Source organism: Dreissena polymorpha, chromosome 14 (assembly GCF_020536995.1).
Source record: "Dreissena polymorpha isolate Duluth1 chromosome 14, UMN_Dpol_1.0, whole genome shotgun sequence".
Classification (NCBI taxonomy): Eukaryota; Metazoa; Mollusca; class Bivalvia; order Myida; family Dreissenidae; genus Dreissena; species Dreissena polymorpha.
The window spans coordinates 46,641,867-46,664,475 of NC_068368.1; the positions used below are offsets into that span (position 1 = coordinate 46,641,867).

The window sequence follows — 22,609 nt, forward strand, 5'->3', positions numbered from 1 at the left end:
ACACCTAAATAATATTTCAAAAAATATTATTAAGCGCCAAACGAATTTATTAATACATTTATTTGCAACTTTAAAAACGCGGCATGAGCATCAAATTGAAGATTATCTGAAAACTGAAAGGCCGACAATTTGACACAATAAAGAGCTCTATGCATAAGCCTTAATATTTTTTTTTGCAGAAAAGCTTCAATAAATTACAATAGTAATACATCTAATTATAAAAATATAATTATCAATGGCATGAGGACGCTAGTGTGATAAATAAATTAGTGTTAGAAAGTGTAAGGAGTGCTTTGAAAATAAACATACTACAAAGCCATATTAAAAGCAACGGACATGACAGTATTTACATGTAATTTTAATTTGATGGGTTTTGTACAAAAAATGACGCTATTGAGGAATATTAACATACAACTGAAAAAAACACAACTTCATATGATGCAAATTGAACTGTGTACTCATGTATATTGAAAACTCGTTACTAGTGAGTATGAGTGACACATATCTAACATTTTAACACACATATATTTATATACATATATATTTTTTTAAATTTTTTTTAACCTCTGTTTGGTGTCAAATGTAATTTATTGTTTTATGATATCGTTCGTGCATTGCCGTAACATCAAATCTTCATACGGAATGACGTAGTTTTAATTAACCGATACCCGCTAAATACGTTAAATGTTTTATTTTTATATATTTTTTAAATACTTTATTTTTTCATAAATTAAACGGGCTAGTATCTTTACGGTATACAATTTCTGATATTCTATATTGGACATAACTTTTAATTTGTAAAATATGTAACATATCTTATTTACGCAACTGTTAAGTATGTCGGAGGTAAATTATCTTACCAAATGACTGCTTAATACTACCAGGAAGATGAGACATGGTGGCATCATCAACTGTGTTTAATGACCAGACTGTCATCTGCCACCCAGTGTGGTTTATGGCACCATGTGGTTAGTTAAGTCTGGACAATATCTGATCAAAACGAGATAAACGGATTATGCAGAACAAAGGGCAATTAAACACTGGAATGCAAAGGCAAACACTGTTTAAAGATTGATGCAAATAATCAAATAAAAAAATATTGCATTTAATTGAATTAAATGCTTTTTTTAATGTGTCAATGTGTTAGTTTTCCAAGACAACCAAGACCATGTAATGACGGCCTTAGAATTTAGAAAGAAATTCATCCGTTGAATAATCGGTGCTCTCTTATATATGTTACCGATTGTTAAGCAGCAGTGTATTGGCGGACGCGGGGAGAATTCAGGGGAGATAATTATGTAATGACTAAATTATGGAACGGTCTATATAAATACGATTGATATAAATAGTGATTGCCCATATGCACTTCCGTACATCATATACTAGATTACGCCTGATTAGAGATAACGAACTTGTCACATGTGTGTATTAATTGTATTGGATTATATACTTGATCGAGTCTGAGTTAATATTATGGCTTCTTTGAAAAATGAAGAAGCAGTCGAAACATCTAACCACATGGAGAAATGTTCACTTAATGGAGAAGTGACAAACAACGTAACACACAATGGGCCTGCTTCTGAAAGAAACAAACTTGAGGCTGTTCCGGAATTCGGAAATGAAATTCGAAAGGAGTTTATGCTACGACCGAACAGTGTGTTTCTAAACCACGGATCGTACGGTAGCATGCCGAGATGTGTGCACGAACGGCAGGTTAGGTAAGTGTTGACTTAAATACGATCTTTATGTTTTAGTCGTATCATCTGCTAACCAGCGTTAACCGGTTCGTTTAACAACTAAAGTATGGTGGCCGGTTCAAGTCATGTTAATTTTGGGCGGGTATAAAACGATCGAAGGACTAGTCAAAGCGCAGCCAATATAGGGATATGTGGAAAACACAGCCAATATACATAAAGAAAGTCTGGATAATGTTTTAAAAACTATATAATGATTCTCAATCAAAATTACTCCGGTTTTATTTTTTGATATTATAGTTTTGTGACTTTATCTTATCAAACGTCGAATTTAATATAAATTTTCTGGTACACATTACAACTATTAATGAATCAAACGTATATTAAAGCTCACTTTTGGAAATAAATAAATATATAGTTTAATAGTATAATGTATAAATTACACCGTCTGGTTGAAACACGAACATAATTTAAAAAGTATTTATGTTTCCAGAATCGGTAGCCCAGATAGAACGGTAAGATAAACACAAAAAAGAAATACGAAATATCTATGTATTATAAAACTAAATTTATATTATATTATTGTATAACAACTAAACATGTTAAATAAATTATACTATTTCTAACTATTAAAAAGTATTGAATGCATTATTAGTCTATGTATTGAAACAATTATTCAATGAAGGACTTTTAAACATAGACTATACCAAACGTTTTATTACAATAAATAAGAAAACAATATACAAGACACAATAAAATCGACAATATTATCGAAATGAAAAGTAATGTGCAATCTTTCTAAAAATACATTGTGTATTTTTAAAGAACTTATAATACAAAAATAATACCGACAACGTTATACTTGCTATCTAGACACAAATACATGTGAGCATGTGAGGAATGCTACCTTTAACTTTTTTTATGTTATACAATTTAGTCACTGTTTGATGAAGGTACAATTTTCAAGTTAAATATGCGAGGCGAAATAACTAAAACATAATGATACATACTAATACTCCTTTAGTCGTTAATTATATTTTTCATTTAAAGCCCAAGTCCCATACAGATGCCGGATATATCCGGCCCGATTCGGCATGTAAACGTGTAGCCGCCGTGTGGCTCCGTGTCGATCCTTGTAGGTCCTGGAACGTCCGGCATTGTCCTTGGGGATCCGGGAGGCCAACACGGCAGTCCGGCGACCGCCGTATCTATTCCTTGGTTGTCAGTGTGCGTCGTTGTCATGTAACTAATTTACTGTCCTGAAACGCCAGATGAGTGGAGGAAGATCGCCAAGCAGTTCAGCTGCACAACTGTTGTGGTGCCTTGGACGGTAAAAAGATCGCCATACAGTGTCCTCGGCGTTGTGGCTCCTTGTACTACAACTACAAAGGTTACTATTCCATAATCCTCATGGCCTTGTTCGACGCCGACTACAAGTGTATTTGGGCGGAAGTACGTATAAAGGCTCCATAGCTACGCTTAACACCCCTAAATGCATCGCACAGGCAAATCAGGGACGACACTTTCCGCTTTAATGGATTTTGAATTTTAAGGAGGTCGCTTCTTAACGAAGCAAGTCTTTGTAGAAAGTGTCTGTCCTGATCAGCCTGTGCAGACCGCACCGGCTAACCAGGGACGACCCTTTACGCACATGCAATAAGCCTAGTTTTCCCAGATTGCGACTCATTAGTATGTTGTAACCTTCAGGTACCTTGTTGAGATGGAGAGCCACCCGGACACCTGGTTCCGATACAACATGTACGGCTACATGAAGGCCACCATAGGTCGGGTGGCAGAGTTCATGGGTATACGTATGGAGGACACCTTCATGTTACAAAACGTCACCAAAGGTAATAGTCGGGCGACATGCATTTGTAGCTCGAGTATTACAGTAGCATACATTTGCAGCACAACCATTAACGTTTCGTTAGATTACCATTATTATTTATTTTATTCTCCGTTTCAAAATTCGTAACCTACTCCGCCATTACCGGAAGTCTGATGTTATCTATATGCTTCTCAAATGCATATTTTATGAAACCCTAAATATAGTGTCTACATATTACTTATTTGCTCTTATTTTAATTCAAACAATTTTGTACATGATGTTTGAACACTTCTCATAGTAGTTCGTGTTTATAAACAGAATCGTGTTTGTATTGTACTGATGCACTTTGGCTATATTTTGTTTACTTGTATTTAAATGGTCAAAGGCGTTTTGCCAATATTCCAATAAAATCTTGATACTATATTCTAGCGGCCAATACCGTTCTGAAGACGTTCCCGTTCCATTCCGGTGACGCTGTGCTTGTCAACTCGCTGACGTACGGTGCCGTCAACGTCGCCGCGCGCGCCACGACAGCGGCGTCTCTGAACGGTATGTGTGCGTCAATTAGGTTCCTTTTGTCGTGCTTGTAATTGTTACCGAGACTGCTGGTGCTGCAACTACTGCTGTAACTACTGCTGCTACTATTGCTGTTATTTCTATTGTTTCTATTGCAGATCGCCTTGGTTTCATATTTTGTATTTGTTTTTTTTTTAACATAATAATATGGATGTGCATTTTTCGAGGCTCCTGTTCATAGTGTTTGCCAGTGGTGTTTCTAAAAGTATATGTAAACTATACTCGTTGGTCAACGCCCGACCATTCGAGTGTTTTTGTATTTTACAGTTTATGTAATACTTCCGCGCCTGTGGCATGTGTGGACCCGCACGACCGTTCGATGTCTCGGAACATGAACAGTTGTATATCTAATTGCATATCATTGCGAGATGAGTTTGACGTTGTGTAAAACTATTTTTTAAAAATACATTATATGTATGTTCATCGCTTGCACTACAATACTCTTTTTTTTAAATAAACGCAAAGTTTCTTTTCTGAACTCTGTGGTTTCCGCTAATTTACACGAGGCACACATAACACTTACATCAAGCCATATCTTTCATTTTTATTAGCTCGACTATTATATATGAAATATATATAGTGGAGCTATCCTACTCACCCCGGCGTCGGCGTTTCCGTTTCCGTTAGCGTGCAAATGTTAAAGTTTTCGTACTACCCCACATATTTTCTGTGTCCCTTGACATATTGTTTTCATATTTTGCATACTTGTTAACAATCATGACCCCAACCTATAAACAAGAGCAGAGAACTGTATCAATCATTTTGACAGCCTTATTGCCCCTTTAATACCTAGAATATGCATATTATTGATAAATCTATATTAAAGTTTGCGTACTACCCAAAATATTTCCTGTGTCCCTTGACATATTGCTTTCATATTGTGCATACTTGTTTACGAACATGACCCCAACCTATAAACAAGAGCAGAAAACTGTATCAAGCATTTTGACAGAATTATGGCCCCTTTTATACTTAGAAAATGCATATTATTGTTAAATCTATGTTAACGTTTGACAAAACAACACTTACCTTACATACCACAATGCACTCCACCCAAACCATCCCCCACGCCCCCCAGAACCCCCCCAACCCCCCCAATTTGTTTTTCTTATTTTTGAAATATCATCTATTAAATGATCACACACCCACATTATACCCCCCCTCTCCCCCACCCCCCCCCCCAATTTTTTTTATATTATTTTTTGTTTTCTTATTTTTTAAAGATCATCTATTAAATGATCACACACCCACATTATACCCCCCCCCTCTCCATGATGGCTTACGTTATACTGTCAAGCACTCGAATAGTCGAGCGCGCTGTCCTCTGACAGCTCTTGTTTGTTTTCTTTCACATCCTTATAGCTTCTGATGACTACATATACAGTTTGAGAAAAAACCTTTTTCGGACCTCTACAAACAGTTTGAACTGAATTTACTATAAACAACATATTTCAGGTCACTTAAGTTTGAATACGAATACATTACCCCTTCGATTATGATCATTAGCACAACCACAACGAGACTGGGGCGTTTTTTTAAAATAATAGTTACTACTATTCCTCTCGCGGCAACCGAAAGTGAAACTTATTATTCTCGGTAAGACTTCCTTTAGTCATTAAATGCACTCAGCATTTTGATTCTTCTATTGTCTAGGCGCGCAGACTCTTTCACTGGACATCAACTTCCCAATTAACAGCGAGGATGAGGTGGTACAGAAATATGAGGACTTCCTTAAACAGCACCCGGAAGTGAAGCTGGTTATAGTTGGTAAGCGGTATTACACAAATTGATCGAGAGTATTTTTCACTTTTGGTACCCGTTTTAGTATAGCATATCAGCTGTGTGTATATCTCACCTTCTACAAAAAATGACCTTATCCGAATGGCTTAGAGCGGTCACGTGCACGAGGTGTATTTTCCATACAACCCGAGTAATTTCAATACACATATAAAGGTAGAAAATGGCGTCTGTTTGATAAATTGCTAGATAAGTCATGTTATTACACACTGACATTGCCATGGTATTCTATTTATCCTGCAGCATTAAAAAACTACCGTTTAATTGTTAAACCAATAGCCAAACAAAGATTAAATAAATTAACTGAATCTAACTTTGCGTAGTAATATCAAAATAATTTTCAACTTGCAAAACGTGTTCCCATATGTCAGGCATGATGCAGCATTTATCATCGCCGATATTGTTTATTTTTGTAGATAAACAACTATTCTGTTAAAATACTTTTTACTAACTGGTATATAATTTATATAGTCAAACCTCTACTGGCTATTATTCTACTCACCAAACTCGATGCATGGATTAAAATCATAATGTTTATTTTCGTATAGTTTTGTTTGCTTCCATAGCATCCTCTTTTTCCACTTTAACACAGTTAGTTTAAAATAGGCAATTCTATGTGGATAGACATTCTTGTTGAGTACTTTTTTAAAATTTGAAACAGAAGATTGATTTTTGTTTTTGTTCAACTGAAACAACAAACAAACAAAACCATAACATCAGCAACAACAACAGCAACAACAACACACAACGATTCTTCGTGCCATTTCTCGTTTCAACAACCGTATTTAGGTGTATGGATTGTTATAAATACTACCTCCAGGAAAATGGGCATACATGTATTCATAAACTGGCTTCATAGTTACCATTATTCATATTTTATCATTATCATTACAATAAGGGTCGTCCTCTGTGAAAAGGGGGTTTAATGCATGTGCGTAAAGTTTCATCTCAGATTAGCCTGTGCAATCCGCACAGGCTAATCAGGGACGACACTTTCCGCTTTTATGAGATTTTCTGTTTAAAGAAAATCTCTTCTTAGCAAAAATCTATTTTAGGCGGAAAGTGTCGTCCCTGATTAGCCTGTGCGGACTGCAAAGGCTAATCTGGGACGACACTTTACGCACATGCATTAAAACCCCTTTTCACAGAGCACGGCTCATATTATGCAACGATTGGGAGCTAGGAAAAGACCAGTCCACACTCTAGGGCATCCTAAAGTCAATTCAAGAAAGACGCACTACGCACTAGCCACCAACAAGCCCCAACTATATTACATAAAGCAGAATTAGATGACTGGGAGATGATTTTTTCTCAACCAGAATCTCTCAGTTTAGATAGCGCTCACTGCACTTTTTTTATTTGTCCAAGAGGTGGTGGGCGTTGGGGGGGGGGGGGGTTGTTTTGGAAGGGGTGGTGGAGACGATTGATTGTGGCCCTTATGATGTCATTGGAACATATAACTGAATAAGCCTATGAACTGTAGATGGGAAAGATGTGCTGACATACATTAAACTATCCAGCGGAAGTTTGTTGCTGGGGTTTCAGTGCAGTGGAGAATAGTACACGCCCTCGGGGTTGAAGGACACGTGAGCAATCTTGCTGTCAGGTAGATTAAAGCTGAAAGAAGCTCATTGTAGCTGTGGTTGAAGCGGAGTGTCAGTAGCTGGAAGCCCTGCACGGTCAAAACCAATGGGTCATGTTTGACAAACATTACTGCTCTGCCTCTCTGAGCCTGTCATTGTATTAAAAAAAGAAAATGACGTTGTCGGTTGGTTCCTAGCTGATTATTAGCATCGTTCTGGTTGGAAAATTTGGCTGGCTTTATGTTAAGTGTCGTCCCAGATTAGCGTATGCAGTCCGCACAGGCTTATCAGGGACCACACTTTCCGCATACACTGGAATTTCGTTTAGAAGACACATCCTTTTAACGAAATATTCATTAACACGCGTCGCTTTTATTTTCACTGTATTTTTCATTTAAAGGAACATTGTTCTTGACGAAAATCCAATTTATGGACGACACTTTGCGGACATGCATTGAACACCCGTTTTCACAGAGCGCGGCCCCGTTATCATTGTATATTTCAGACCACATAACGAGCCCCACGGCGGTGGTGATGCCAGTGAAGCGTATCGTACACGTGTGTCACGCGCACGGGGCGGTCGTGTTCGTGGATGCCGCGCACGTGCCCGGTCAGCTGCGACCGAATATACAGGACATCGACGCGGACTTCTACGCAGGTATAGATGTAGACTTAGGTACCGGTAGTCATTTTTGTACAACATCTTGTATTAGTGATGATAATACCTATGTGTTACTTTGCTATGTATTTGGTACTTTGCTATTTATTTGGTTATTGCGTATCATAAATATATTACTGAATGTGACTTTTTTCATCTTTCCCCTGCGTACAATAGTTATATTACCGCTGGCTACTTTGTTCTTTTTTGCCCCTTGCGTTTCAATTTTATATAACTGCGTGTTCTGTTGCTCCTTCTTTGCACCCCTTGCGTACCATTATTATATTACAGTGTTCTATTTTGTCCGTTCTTTCTCCTTGTTCGCAGTGCCCATCACGACGTTAAAAGGTGTTCCAAAGAAATGTCACTTGAAAAGCTGAAACAAAAATGGATATCTCTAACCTAAATTATGCCGAGTTAGAATTCTAGAGGTCTGTGTTCTTTGCCGTGTTTTTGTATATCTTCCTGCCCTTCGTGTACAACATATGGGTTTCATTGAGCCATATGAGAAAATGGGCCATGTCGATCCCTGTTCCTTTTAAAGGGGCTGGTAGTTCTACTTGTGAAGCTGATGGCGAGTTTTGGACAAATTTAGAATCATAACTTCAATTTCCATCTATTTTTTTACTTAAAGATTTTAATATTGTGCTGTTTTGGTAAGCCGTAGTACTCGACGGAAACCCCACATGTCCTGTGTGGCGACCACTTGCAAAACTCACATGCTGCCGGGAACGGCATTTGACCCGGATCAACTAGGTGATAAGCGCCTGTACCAACCACCGCGCTAGCCGGACAGTCAACTTGATGGAATCACCGGCAATCAACCTGCTTTTATGTAAATTATTGTCGGTCCGGGGCAAGTCGTGTTTGGTCCGTATCGCTGCCGTGTCGTTGTCGTGTAGGTCCGGGATGGTTCGTGTATATGACGTGTTGGTCCGTGTTTATCCGGGGCTATCCGTATCTCTGCCGACTTGGTCCGGGACAGTCCGTGTAGGCGCCGTGTTGATTGCGTGTTGCTGCCGGCACTGTCCGTGTTGGTACGGGTTGGTCCGTTAAGATATCGTATTGTCACCGTGAGATGATCTTTGGAAGACCGTCGACGCTCAAACATTTAAAAATATCCAAGGATCGGCCAGGATCTTGGTCCGAGGAATTCGGAGCGATCCGGGACTACCGTGTCTCTCCGTGCTTATATTGGACTGGGACATCTAAATTATTTAGTTTGAACCTTTTTTAAACTTATGCATTTCATCTCTGTTTCGTTGGTTGTCTAGGTAACCTGCACAAGTGGGTATTCTGTCCTCGCTCCGCTGCGATCATCTGGCGCAACCCGAGCCGCCAGCACGCCTGGTTCAGACCTCTCGTTACCTCTGCATTCGAGCACCGAGGGCTGCACGAGGCGTTCGGATATGAAGGTAAAATATACAGAACCTGGTTACACACAACTTTGACGACCAGTTTAGCAAACAGCCGTTATTTTTGGGATCAAGTTATTTATTTGACTTAACTGTTAACCGTTTAATGTATGCGTCCATTGTAAATAATTTTGTTTGATCATATAATTAGAAAGTGCTTTAGTATTTAATTTGGGTCTGATGCTAACAGACCGTAAACTTAACTATCCTTTACAGTATTGAGCAACCTGGTTTCTCTGTAATAATATTTTGGTTCGTTAGTGTATATGGAAAATATCATGTTACGAATGACTATATAGCTTTACTTCTTCTACTCCCGACACTGCCACTGCCGCCGCCACCACCAGCACCACCAACTCGGCATTCTCTGCCCCTCACCACAACCACCAACACCACGTAACAAAATAACAAACATTAACAAATAACAAACATAGAAAATACCACAAACAATCCAATCAACATACTAAACGCCTCACCGCATTTACTTTTTCTACCAAAAATACTGTCGTTACCAATATTGTTTTTTTTAATTTTTGATCCGCATCTAAGTTTTAATAAAAGATCCCGGAAGACCGATTCTGCAGTGGTTTTCGCCATTATATCTGTTAAAATGTCTATTATTTGACAACCAAATAAGATTTAAATATGCTATTGTTGTCGTTAAAGTGGTTAGCTAAACCAATAATTTCTAACACGAATTTATGAAGAAATTAGAGTACAATTGTTGAAACAACAAGCAAGCGCTGTCGTTGTACTCGAAGACTTGTCCCAACGATGTTTTCTCGGAATAACAAATATGTTTTTGCTTGTAAATTGTAAATTTTAGACTAACGAATAATGGCATGAAAACGTTGTCAGTCAATATCATTTTTTGTGTGTAAATTTTTACGTGCTCTCTGGATCAAGGTTATAAAACGACTGCTATTGCCTTTGAGTGGTTGCATCCAGTTAAGACAGCATTCAGAAAAACGACTTTGTTTTCCCACTGATTCCCTTGTCCTCCGCTGTCTTAAATAATAGCCTCGCTCTGGGAAAATAGGGCTTAATGCATGTGCGAAAAGTATCGTTACAGATTAGCCCTGGCAGTCCGTACAAGTTAATCAGGCGCGACATCTTCCGCCTTGATTGAATTTTCGTATAGAAGAGACTTTATTTTATACGGAAAAATTCTTAAAAAAGGAAAGTGTCGTCCCAAACTAGCCTGTGCGAACTGTGCAAGCTAATCTGAGACGATACCTTACGCTCATTTATTGAGCTTTTTTTCACAGTGCGCGGCTCAATGTAGTAACAAACATATGCACCAAACCTCGAATTTCCAAAAGAATGAACAGCTATTTTATTGGGATGTGTGTTTATTTGTGTTAATATACTTCGCCTTTTCTATGAATGTCTTGATCGCAACCAGTCTTTTTAATGCTGTAAAATCATGTTCTCGGTTGATCGTTATTTGCACGCGTACATATATTTAAATGCGGTTGTTCTCTTCACAGGTGAGTGGAATATCTCTGACAAAATATGTTCTACGAAAAATATGATTTTCGAAAAAACAAGAAATGTGTTTGTCAGAAACACTATGTCCCCTTGTGCGCCGCTTTGATTTAGTTTTTTGATGAGATACATATGCATGCCAAATATCAAGTTGCTATCTTCAATATTGCAAAAGTTATTGCAAATGTTAAAGTTGGCGCAAACCAACCAACCAACAGACCAACAGACAGGGGCAAAAACAATATGTCCCCCACTATAGTGGTGGGGGACATAAAAATTCCTTGAAAAATATTATCTTACGGTTCGTCATATATGTTTAATAATCCAAACTCCATCGATGTTACACTTTTTATACCACAATTTAAAACTGTTGTAATAAATACTTATACACAAGAGTGGTTTCGATCCGTTGAGAAAAGCTCTATTTAAGATATGTACGGTGTGTTTAAGTCTACGTTTGATTACGAAAATTATTGCGATTCATTACCTTAATCAAAAAGACACCAAAGCTGCGAACTTCGAGTCTGACACTTAGAATTCAAACTTAAAGATATCGTGGTCAAAACATACCACAAAACGAACTTGATTGCCTATGTTGTAACAATTAGACGTCGAAGATTAGTTTCATTTTGTTTGTAACTCTCCTTTATATATTGATATTAGGAGAAAATATCTTAAGAAATGTTATAACATTAGGCCTTCTAATTATAAATTCCACCAATTGCTGAATAGAACGAATACATGTGAACTTCCTAATTTGTAAAAGAAGCTCTTATTCTAAGAAAAAAAACCATTTATAATCTCGTAACCTTACGTCAAATACTAATCCTCCATATATAACAAGTATTTTACCTAGCCTTTTCGTACCCGTATACGATGCTGCTTATGCTTATTTTAGTACTATGTCTATCACTGTTACACAATTTTATGTGAAATATCTAGTATTTAGCCGATGTACACTGTGCAAGTCTGAATGAATAGTTTTCTTGTCTTGTTATTTGCGAATATATGTTACGTAAAAATAATAATCTGTGAAGCATATGATGAAAAAATATATGATATGTGCAAAATATTATCAATGAAACGTGTTATCTGTGTGAATATTATGATTCTTTACTGTAAGTTGGTTTATGTTGCAGGTACCAAAGACGACATTCCCTATATCTGTGCAGCGAACGGGATCGAATATATAAATCGCGTGGGTGGCCTGGTAAGTAGTAGCCTTACAGTGTGACATTGTAAGGCGAGTCCCTGGACGGCATCATGGTTACGCATGCGCAAATAAATTAAGTTTTCTGTCTTATAAAATATGCAATGGTAGATGTCAATTTTGAATCTGACTAAGCTATTTTAGTATATATCAATTGTATTGTTAAAAAGTTAAGTGCATAACATTTTAAGAAATACAACAACAACAACGCCATTTAAATAAATTATGTTGTAACTCAAAATATTCGCATTTAAATTACTCAACGGCGTTCACATTATAATAACACAACGGCATTAACCGGCATGGACGCTGCAAAATGAATGAAAAATGAAAATGAATAACTGAATCGAAGGTTTGAGGCTAGAAACCTATAGTACAAATTAATTCGAAAATGAATTTTGTTAGTGCGTAACTATACAGACTTTAATAAGGGTACCAAGCGTATGTTTATAACTTTATAACTTTAACTTCAACCATTATTGCTCATTATCAAACTGAGGGAATGCAGACCTGCCTTGGTGACTACGGTTTGAGCATGTGTGACAGCAATCAGACACTAAGATGTAAAGTGACAAACTATATTATTGAAGTAGGAGGGCTGGTTAAGAATGGCCTTTCTAGGTGTTCATCTCTGTGTAGGAAGTGATAAACTTCAATTTTCGTAGAAGTGATGGTACGTGGTTATATAAGTGTCTATCGTTGAAAGGGGAAACTCCGGACAATGGACGGAATTTCAGCATGAATCCAGCACGCCGTTCCCGTCTTTAGACTATAACTTTAACTCCTGGTTATTGAACACTTCCAAACTGTGGCATTGATGATGGACACATAATTTGATTCAAATAAAACTTACCCAGTCGAAATGCATTAAAATGTAGGCAGTTACAAATACACGTAATTGACACAAGGCATAATCGGTAAAAACAAACAACAGTCTTATTTTATAAATAGTTTCATTTTGAGCAACGACGTGGGGTTCTGTAAAATATAAATGACATATATTATTCCTCAGTCGCATACATGCTTATTTTTACAGGAGAAAATCAACGAATACAACTCTACCCTGTTGTACAAAGGAGTCACGTATTTGGAAGAGAAATGGGGCACGAAGCGCTTGCAAGTTCCAGACTCAATGCATTCATTGTACCAGTGCATCGTTGCGCTCCCATTCATCCCCGGATTTTCCGACTTCAAGGTAGTTTTTCATAATCTAGGATACTCTTTGCTATTTGTGGGTTTCATATATTTCGTTTGAAGCGTACAGAGAACATGTCAAGCAATTCAAATGCGTATTTAATTCATGAACAATGCAAATACACATTTAGAACATTGTCATCACGTGGTTGGATATTACTGTGTTGATTTGATTAAAGCTACATTGTTAGTAAACAATATGCACCAAGGTTAGGTTAGTCATTGTATGGCGTTCAGACTGTCTATATACTTAAATCACAGGTTATGGGTCGCTTCTATATAGTATAAGTATACTACGTAGTAATTCCCTTCCAATGTTAATGACGTCATGTGTGACGTAACATGTTCGTTTGTTTTAGGAAACGCCCGCAGTCACTCAAGTATTCATGGGAAAGAACCTAGAGCTTCAAAAACTGCTTCTGGACAAGTTCGACGTGCAAGTTGCTGTTGTCTACGTTGGTCAAGAGTTAATGGTTCGAGTTTCCGTGTCTATTTATAACACGATGGATGACATCATTCGCTTGGCGGATGCAGTACTTGCCCTGACTAAAACGGAAGCTTTATTCATATCGGACGCGGGTTTCATACGGGTATTTTAACTTTCGCGAATTTTAAGCAGCTTCTCATCATACGTTTATATAAAACATAAATTATAACTCAGCTATGATTTGTACGACCGTTGTCGGAATCCACGTCCATTCAAATACGCTCTGCTTCTAATATATATTTTAGTGATAGAGAAAAAATATGCAGTGGATTTTGACGATGCATAACGACTAGGGTGTTTAAACATGTCTATATTATTACTTTCTTGAGATGTTTTAAATTATGAGACCCCCTCCACCTCAACAACCCTTACAAACAACAATTACAAGCACACAAACGCTCAAACGCATATAAACCAAACACAAACAAAACAACACCACGAAAAACATAATAAATTACATTAGGCCTAATGTATGCAAATCCATGTTTCAAAATGTATGTATTCCATTAATTTCTTGAAATTTATGTATTCCATAAATTAAAAAAAATGTATTCTATACATTTCTCAAAATGTAACGTAATTCATACATTTTCTGAAATGCTTGTATTTCATAAATTACTTAAAATGTATGTATTTCATATATGGTTGTATTTCATTTAATCCTTACGGTGAATGGTACTGCATGCCGTAGTTCTCATAACTTGCTATACTAGATTTTATTTTTTTAACCTTTGAAGTCAACACTAACTGTTTCTAAAATTGTTCGTAAGATTTCTGGTACTCCAATTAAATAAGTGTTTGCGTAATGATTTGCACCATTAACAACTTAGTATAACTATAATTGGTTTTGAACTTTCCTAAATGAACATAGAGGGTTTAATAAATAAGTAAAAAAAATATTTCTTTAGAAAACAGTTAGATGAGTGTTTGTGACCATGTTCTTAACGCATGTTACAAAAGCCTCACTCAATAAAGTATTTCACAGAGATCATCATGTTTCTTTTCTTTCTGTTTCTTTTAGTATGTTTAGTGAATAAGGAATCCCTAATTGTTGAAATAAGAGCTGAACGTGGTCAGAGAAATTGAAACCATTTATTAAATTCTACAATTACGGCAGTAGTGTTTTAGATCTTACCAAAATTGAAAGCGACGTACTTGGATGCACTGCGTCATCTTAATTGCATAACGCGCAGTGTGGGAGAGATGTTCTTGACTGTTTAGAATATGAAATTTGATTTCACTTGCCCCAAGAGTGGCTCATGAGGATTTTGAAATACCGAGTTGGGGCACATTTTAACATTGTGTATTTAATCATCTGTTTTTATTGGAAGAATACGTGGCTTATGTTCAATATCACTGGAAAATAACAATACAATATCGGATGTTAACGATGTTTTGAAATATTTAAACATACATTAATCTCTCTAATAAGGATTCTAAACTAAATGATAGCCCTTAACATGTTTACTAAATGAAGAAATAATTGGATAATAATAAAAATACTACTACTACTACTACTACTACTACTAATACTACTACTACTACTACTACTACTACTACTACTACTACTACTACTACTACTACTACTACTACTACTACAACTACTACTACTACTACTACTACTACTACTACTACTACTACTACTACTTCTTCTACTACTACTACTACTACTGCTGCTGCTGCTGCTGCTACTACTACTACTACTACTACTTCTACTACTACTACTACTACTACTACTACTTCTACTACTACTACTACTACTACTACTACTACTACTTCTACTAATACTACTACTACTACTACTTCTACTACTACTACTACTACTACTACTACTACTACTACTACTACTACTACTACTACTACTACTACTACTACTACTACTACTACTATTCCTTTTACTTCTACTACTACTACTAATAATAATATAGAATAAAATAATAATAATAATAATACTAATACTAGTATACTAATACTAAATTCATAACAGTGCTGCGCTTTGACTCGTATACAAACACACACAAAATCGTTATCGAGGAAAGTTGTATAAAACCATAAGTGAATTCAAAATAGCGATGCGTTTTCACTCGCATACGAACACAAAACAATATTGTTCGTGGAAAGTTGTCCAAAACCATATGTGAATTCAGAACCGCATTACGTTTTCACTCGCATACGAACACAATACAATCTTATTCGTGGAAAGTTGTTCATAACCATAGGTGAATTCAAAACCGCATTACGTTTTCACTCGCATACGAAAACAAAACAATATTGTTCGAGGAAAGTTGTCCAAAACCATACGTGAATTCAAAACCGCATTACGTTTTAACTCGCATACGAACACAAAATTTTTTGTATCGATGAAAGTTGTAAAAAATTAGGAAAGCTGCAGAGATGTCCTTAGGACAATCTGTACAAATGCCCTCTCGACATTATTTTATGTAAAGAGCATATTATTGATTTTGTACGTATAACTTGATAAAACGCACACCCCATTTTATGTAAAATTATGGTTTTGTATTCACACAAAAATAAGAAATACAACTCTGTGTTTTTTATTATCAAATATTAGATCACGGGACTATGATTTATAATATGTATTATTATTATTGTTATTATTAGCAGTGTTAAACACGATTTTGGAAATGGGTCAATTTCTGAGGGCTGGTATCGAACTACTGCTGGATCAATGGTACTGATGTTAATTTTTCCTGATAAATTATTTTATTAGCTTTCGAAAACAACCGATGTGTAGTTGATTCGTAAACAATTCTTCAAGTTACATGGTTTACAGTTAAGATAGTGTAGTTTTACGGCAAATGAAGTTGTACTCCGTGTTTCTATAAACACATTTATAAAAAAATATAAAAAATAAGGGGTTTCCTCCAGTGAAATGGACTCTACCGTTTCATCACTAGAAATTGCGTTTTTCTTATCCGTATATAAATCCATATCACAAACATATATGATAAGGTTGCATACTGCTGTTATTGTTTATCATAAATGTCTTGTATTACAGCATTTTTTATCACTAACACCATTCAAAATCAGCCTATTCATTGTTGTGTTTGTAGGACAAGTGCTGTTAGTTTACTATCATCGTGGGAGTATCGTCTGTTTTGTTTTACGCAATCTGTTTAAATTTTAAAATAAATATCGACATATACTTTGAGCCTGTAATGTTTTTGCTTGCCGTTCAAGAAAAGCCATTGTGTAATGTGATATCAGTATTCTGTGTGAGTAAATACGAGCCCCTAACTGATCGTAATTATGCGTTGACATCGTCCTTACTAATGTAATCTTTGACGTCATCAATACCACTTTGCCATATCACCTGGCAAATGTTTCATTGTTAGAATTAAGTGCTTTCGGCGATATTTTCTCACATTTATAGAAAAAAAGAATACTGTAACTCAAAAAACATTACAAGGAGAGAAAAATATAAAATGTTGGTCGCTTAACACTCAAATACCATTTCCTAGTAGTATTAAAACAAATGTCAGAATAATGTATTTGAAGCCGACACTGACTTTTTAATGCTTTTTTTTCATGGCAAATATAAGTGCGTCTATGCGATAATCAACTGTTTATGTGCCACGCGTTGTCTTAAATTTCTATTTTCGTGCTAAATTATATCATATTATTCCGTCGCTACACGAACTATTAACAATTTGGTAATTTAAGAGCTGTGACACGATTATGGTTTTCAACAGTTCATACTTACAGTTTCTTAAACAACAATTCCTACTTACAAGTACACCTATGTCATGAAAAATGTCACGAATAATCACACGCATTTCCAATGAGTTTAAGCAGTTTATTCATTAGCGATATCACATATCCCCGCTATGGTTCATTTCAAGCAGGTGCAAAACTAGATTACAAGAAACATTCAGCCCGTAAGTTAGTCTTTCGCTACTTCATATTGATCACACACAAATACAAAAAGCTTCACGTTTATTTATTAAATAAATTGCCTTGGTGCAAAGAAATAGTGTGACACCCAGAAAAATAACGTCTTTAAATTCTACATAGTATAGCATCACATCTACAAGGTAAGTATTGATGCAAAGCATCAAAGGGCGTCTGGAATTGCAGTGTAAAAGGCACTCAATGAAGTTACATGGAACGATTTTTTTTCTACTGTTAACATTAATATATTGGCCGATTATTTAAAAAAATATAGAAAAAGATACTGGTATAACCATTATCTATGATTTTGTGTTATAACCCACAAATAACCATTATCGTTGATGTTGTGTAATAACCCCCAAATAACCATTATCTATGATTTTGTGTTGTAACCCCCAAATATTTCATAGTTCATTTTATTTACATTGGTTTCCTTTTTTACTGGCATCCGTGTGCAGTTTTCATTAATGGAACAGAACTGTGCAGGTTTAAAAAAATCTGCTTCATCGTGTAAGCGTAGTTTTATATTTTTCTCAACTTCAAGGGGAGATGATTCTGAACTTATTCTTACGTTGCTCATTTACGATAGGGGTTGAGTACTCATTGATATGAAAACACTGTAAAAGTTTTAATGTGTTTACCCCCCCCCCCCCCGTCCCACCCTCTCACACATATATTTCATGGGCATAATAAAAACCAAAAATGGTTACAATGAAACAGCATATTTATTTAAACTAAAATGTCTACATCAAAACAAAAAGTTAACATAGAACACAAATACAATAATTTGATTCTACTGGGGCTCGAACCTTGGGCCTCTCACATGTGAAGCGAGCGTGTAACCACTACACTACGGAACCGCTTGAAAAATCACCTAACTAAGATATCAATAAGTGACTGTAGTGTAACGGTTATCAATAAAGCAATAAACCGTGTAATCGCTGTCGTCTTGTAAAATTGAAGAAAATACGCGTTAACCAAAAACTCGAACAGCAAAAGTCTGCGCTATTGTTAGAAAAACCACAAAATAAATATATTTTGATTATGTTTTGTTTTTAAACAAAACCAGAAAGTTTCACCGGTTCGCGAAATTGCCCAGTCCCTGTGATCTTCTATTAATGCCCAATCCCTGTGATCAGTTATTCATTAAAAGAATTAGCTTTGCATTATTGGCAATAAATGTTGCAGTAAATGTAATAGGCACAAATGCAGTACTTATTTACACTAATTTACACAAAAAATCACCACTATGCAAGATATTCTGACAACAAAAATATATACATTGATCCGTAAAATAACTTCTCCTCCCATAAGCGAAAAAAAAACGTATTACATACGAGTCGCCGCACTTCAGTGCGACGCCAATAAAGTTGATGTTTATGAGAAAAAAACCGAGGGACTAGTTTGCGACACATCGTAAACATGTACAATGATGTTAGTATCAAAATTGTCCCTAAGTTCACGGGCTAGTATCATCCACACATCGCACAACCGTATCAAACATATTTGTCGTTAGTTTTTATTTTTTGTTTAAAAGCCTTATACAATTTTGTTTAAGAATTGTGTAAAAAACACCAACTGTCTCTCAATATTGATAAACCATTACCAAGTACCCATAACCTAGCCAACTTCATAGAACTTGAAAAACCTGTTAAAACTTATCGGACCGAAATAAAATTAGCCGGACCAAACAATCCAGGTATCAAATACCATTATCGTGGGAAGCAAACGTGATTCGCTCACTTTTTTTTATTGCAGTTAAAATTCATTAATAAACATTCAGATTAAGACAACTAAATAAAAGAAAGAAATACATGTTTTAACTTGATATTAATATTGATTTAACAACATGCAAAATTTAATAAAACTTAACGAATATATCGATTCAAATTCAAGTTCAGATAGATACATAAATATATTATAAGCAACCAATATGAACGCTTTACACGAACAAAATATGATATTTATCTGAAATGTCACGCGCAAAGTTTGCTTTAAAAAAGCACATAGCATCTTAATGTATGCAACATCGTGTCTTGAAGAAAAACAATACAATATATAAGAGTATACATACTATCTCACGTTGTGCTAACTATGGATACATTTGTGAAAGCTATTTCGCGGTAATAAATTCGTTGTTGTTTCATTTTTTTTAAATTAAGAAGAATTGTTGGTAAAGTACCCAATTAAGACATGTTAGTGTAAAATAAACTATTCATTTTTAGCTACCGTAGCAACTGCATTGAGAATGGTTCAATGGGTGGCACGCTCAAAGTAAGCTAGTCATTTGATTGTGTTTGCTTACGGTTGCACGCTTCGTTTTGCCGGTCGCATTATTGTTCTCGCATAGCAGACGTTTCAATTGAAAATAACAATAAAAACGTGATAAATCCTCAATTTGTCTAAAGGGTTAAGTCTTGAAAAAGGTTTCGGACAGTAAAATCAAATCTTTATAAAGAATTCTCGGACACACTAGGACATACTCACATTTTTTCAGTATCGCCTATCAGACCGATTTTTATGATGTGTGGTGTCAAGTTTTTGAAGTCAATAGTTGTAATTTTTTTCACGCTCAAAGGCATATTGCTGTAAATTATTGGTACTCGTGAGACGTAAAAGGAGGGTTATTTGCAATTTATCAGTACTAACTTCTTGTGGTAAAAAATTAAAGTCAGTTTTGCTACAAAGTTAGTTTGAAAGAAACAAAATAATATAACCGATACATCTATCGAAAGGTCATTTGCGAAAAAAGAGTCACCTTTTACTTCGTTTGTACCTAAAAGGATATCAACATAAAAGTTAAGGTAACAATCCAAATGGTTTGGAAATAAGACCAATTGGTTTATTTTTGCAAGATCTATCACGTGACGGTTATTTATAAGCTTAGCCTTTAGATGCAACCAAGCTGGAATTGATAGGTTTCACCGTAGATGTTATTCCGATGTTAACTTATATCGGCGAATTTCTCTTACCCGTCTGACCTACATGGTATTCGCTCACGTACAGAACCAAAAACCAAATAACACTCATAAACCTAATAAACGTTGGCGATATATTCGCAATACATTCCAAGATTCGATGAAGCATGCAATCCACTTATAATTACTTGCGTTAAATAATTGTTATTATTTCTTTGCCGTATTTCACTTTCACGTTCTTTTGTTTAAATTACAAACTTATCACACGTTATTTAATTAGTATTGAATCCTGTCTATACTTTAAACAACTTTAAACGGCTGTAATGCGATCGTTCATAATATATTACTCCAAATTGTTAGGATATGGAAATTGCTTTGATGCTGAAACGGATCCCTATATTTAAGATAATTGGTCATCTCTCTGAAGATATTATACACAGAACGTCTTTAAACTCAGAGACTATCGGTTACGCAGGTGCCAATTGGACTATTCTAGTAACGAATTTCGATGGTCCATGATTGCCTATAATCGTTTCTTATATTTGATCAGGGTTTAAACTCACAGTTTTCTAAATGAGCAGTTGATGTACAATTTACGCTATTTTAGTATAACATGTATGAAACACCATATCGAAGAGCATACAGTATTGAAAAATACCGGGTACATAATTGTGCTATCCCCATGTATCAATTGTTTGTTTATTTTGAATGTTCAATTAGAAAGACATTTTCAATAATTAAACTTTAAATACTTTAATTTATGAATTAAGCACTTTTCTTCCGTATGTCTGTTGACAGAGGCTCCATTCACTGGCATGACGTTTTATTGTTGTAAGTGATTGACGCTGTCCAATGTTTAATAATCCACTTTAACACATGCCATACCCTGTTTCTCATGTAATATAACCATTACGAATATTTTTATCTTACACATGTGTAATAGCGAGCGAAGCTCGCATACGGTAACACGTGTATTTGACTGTAGATATACAGGTTGTTGTTTTGAAAATATTGGTATCTGCGCGCGCAATAACCGGATATCCGCAATATCCGAAACCGGAACTGGAAATTTTCGAAGTAAATAACCAGCGTCTCCTGATTGATCATAATGATAAAATAGATGAAAATGATCAAATTTACGGATTTTAAATATTCTAAAATTCTTCTCTGTATTTATTGTTACTAGAGTGCTATATTTCGAATAAAGCATCAGCATTCTTCGTGTAAAACATTTGTCTTCATTCAGGGACTTCCCCGTTCGATGACGTCATCGCCAAATTTATCCAAGTAACAAATGACGTCACCGTTGTGTGTGTACATAGCAAGTGTCAACAACGTCGGCTACTCGCATTTTTTATTTAAAATGATGACAAAACAAGTAAGTGCTATTATTTATTGGACGATTGCCATTGAGGAACAAACACACGATTGGTTCGGCATGTACTCAGGTACCACATTTTTCAAAACAACAACATGCACAGTCAAATACTCGATTTCATAATCATTTCATATAGTGAATTAATTTTTCTATCACTGTCTAAGTCATGCATTACTTTAAAATTTAAAGGTGGTAAATCACATTTGAGTATCATTTCAACATGACCAAACTTTAGTATCTCATCAAAAAATATATATCAGTGGTTATATTCTAGATATCTATTCTCTTCTATTGAAACAAAATACAAGAATTTAGCTTAATTTTTATGCCTCACAAAATGGCATGATTCAAACAAATATTGCTACCTTTGACAATATCTCATAGTGAGGGAGATAGTGCCCTTATTGATATCTGAGCTAACCTTTCTGGTAAAGAACATTAATTATTTGATAATTACTACAAACAGTGCAA

The 22,609-nt window shown here is 35.6% G+C and overlaps 1 protein-coding gene across 7 annotated transcripts in view; it reads left to right on the forward strand.

Annotated features, from left to right (window-relative positions):
- LOC127857968 (uncharacterized) overlaps positions 1-14,919 on the forward strand; it is a 209,465-nt gene extending 194,546 nt beyond the window's left edge. For 4 of the 7 annotated variants that reach the window (XM_052394769.1, XM_052394767.1, XM_052394766.1 and 1 more), the window contains exons 4-11: positions 3,402-3,544; positions 3,952-4,071; positions 5,752-5,865; positions 7,984-8,136; positions 9,411-9,551; positions 12,179-12,249; positions 13,286-13,444; positions 13,803-14,919. In XM_052394769.1, the coding sequence (XP_052250729.1) occupies positions 3,415-3,544; positions 3,952-4,071; positions 5,752-5,865; positions 7,984-8,136; positions 9,411-9,551; positions 12,179-12,249; positions 13,286-13,444; positions 13,803-14,042 (1,128 nt within the window). In that variant the 5' untranslated portion in view covers positions 3,402-3,414 and the 3' untranslated portion in view covers positions 14,043-14,919. Of the gene's footprint in view, positions 1-1,397; positions 1,719-2,187; positions 2,210-2,744; positions 3,147-3,401; positions 3,545-3,951; positions 4,072-5,751; positions 5,866-7,983; positions 8,137-9,410; positions 9,552-12,178; positions 12,250-13,285; positions 13,445-13,802 lie in introns of those variants that run through there. The other 3 variants (XM_052394765.1, XM_052394768.1, XM_052394762.1) reach the window with 3 other exon arrangements.
- The last annotated feature ends 7,690 nt before the right edge of the window (positions 14,920-22,609 follow it).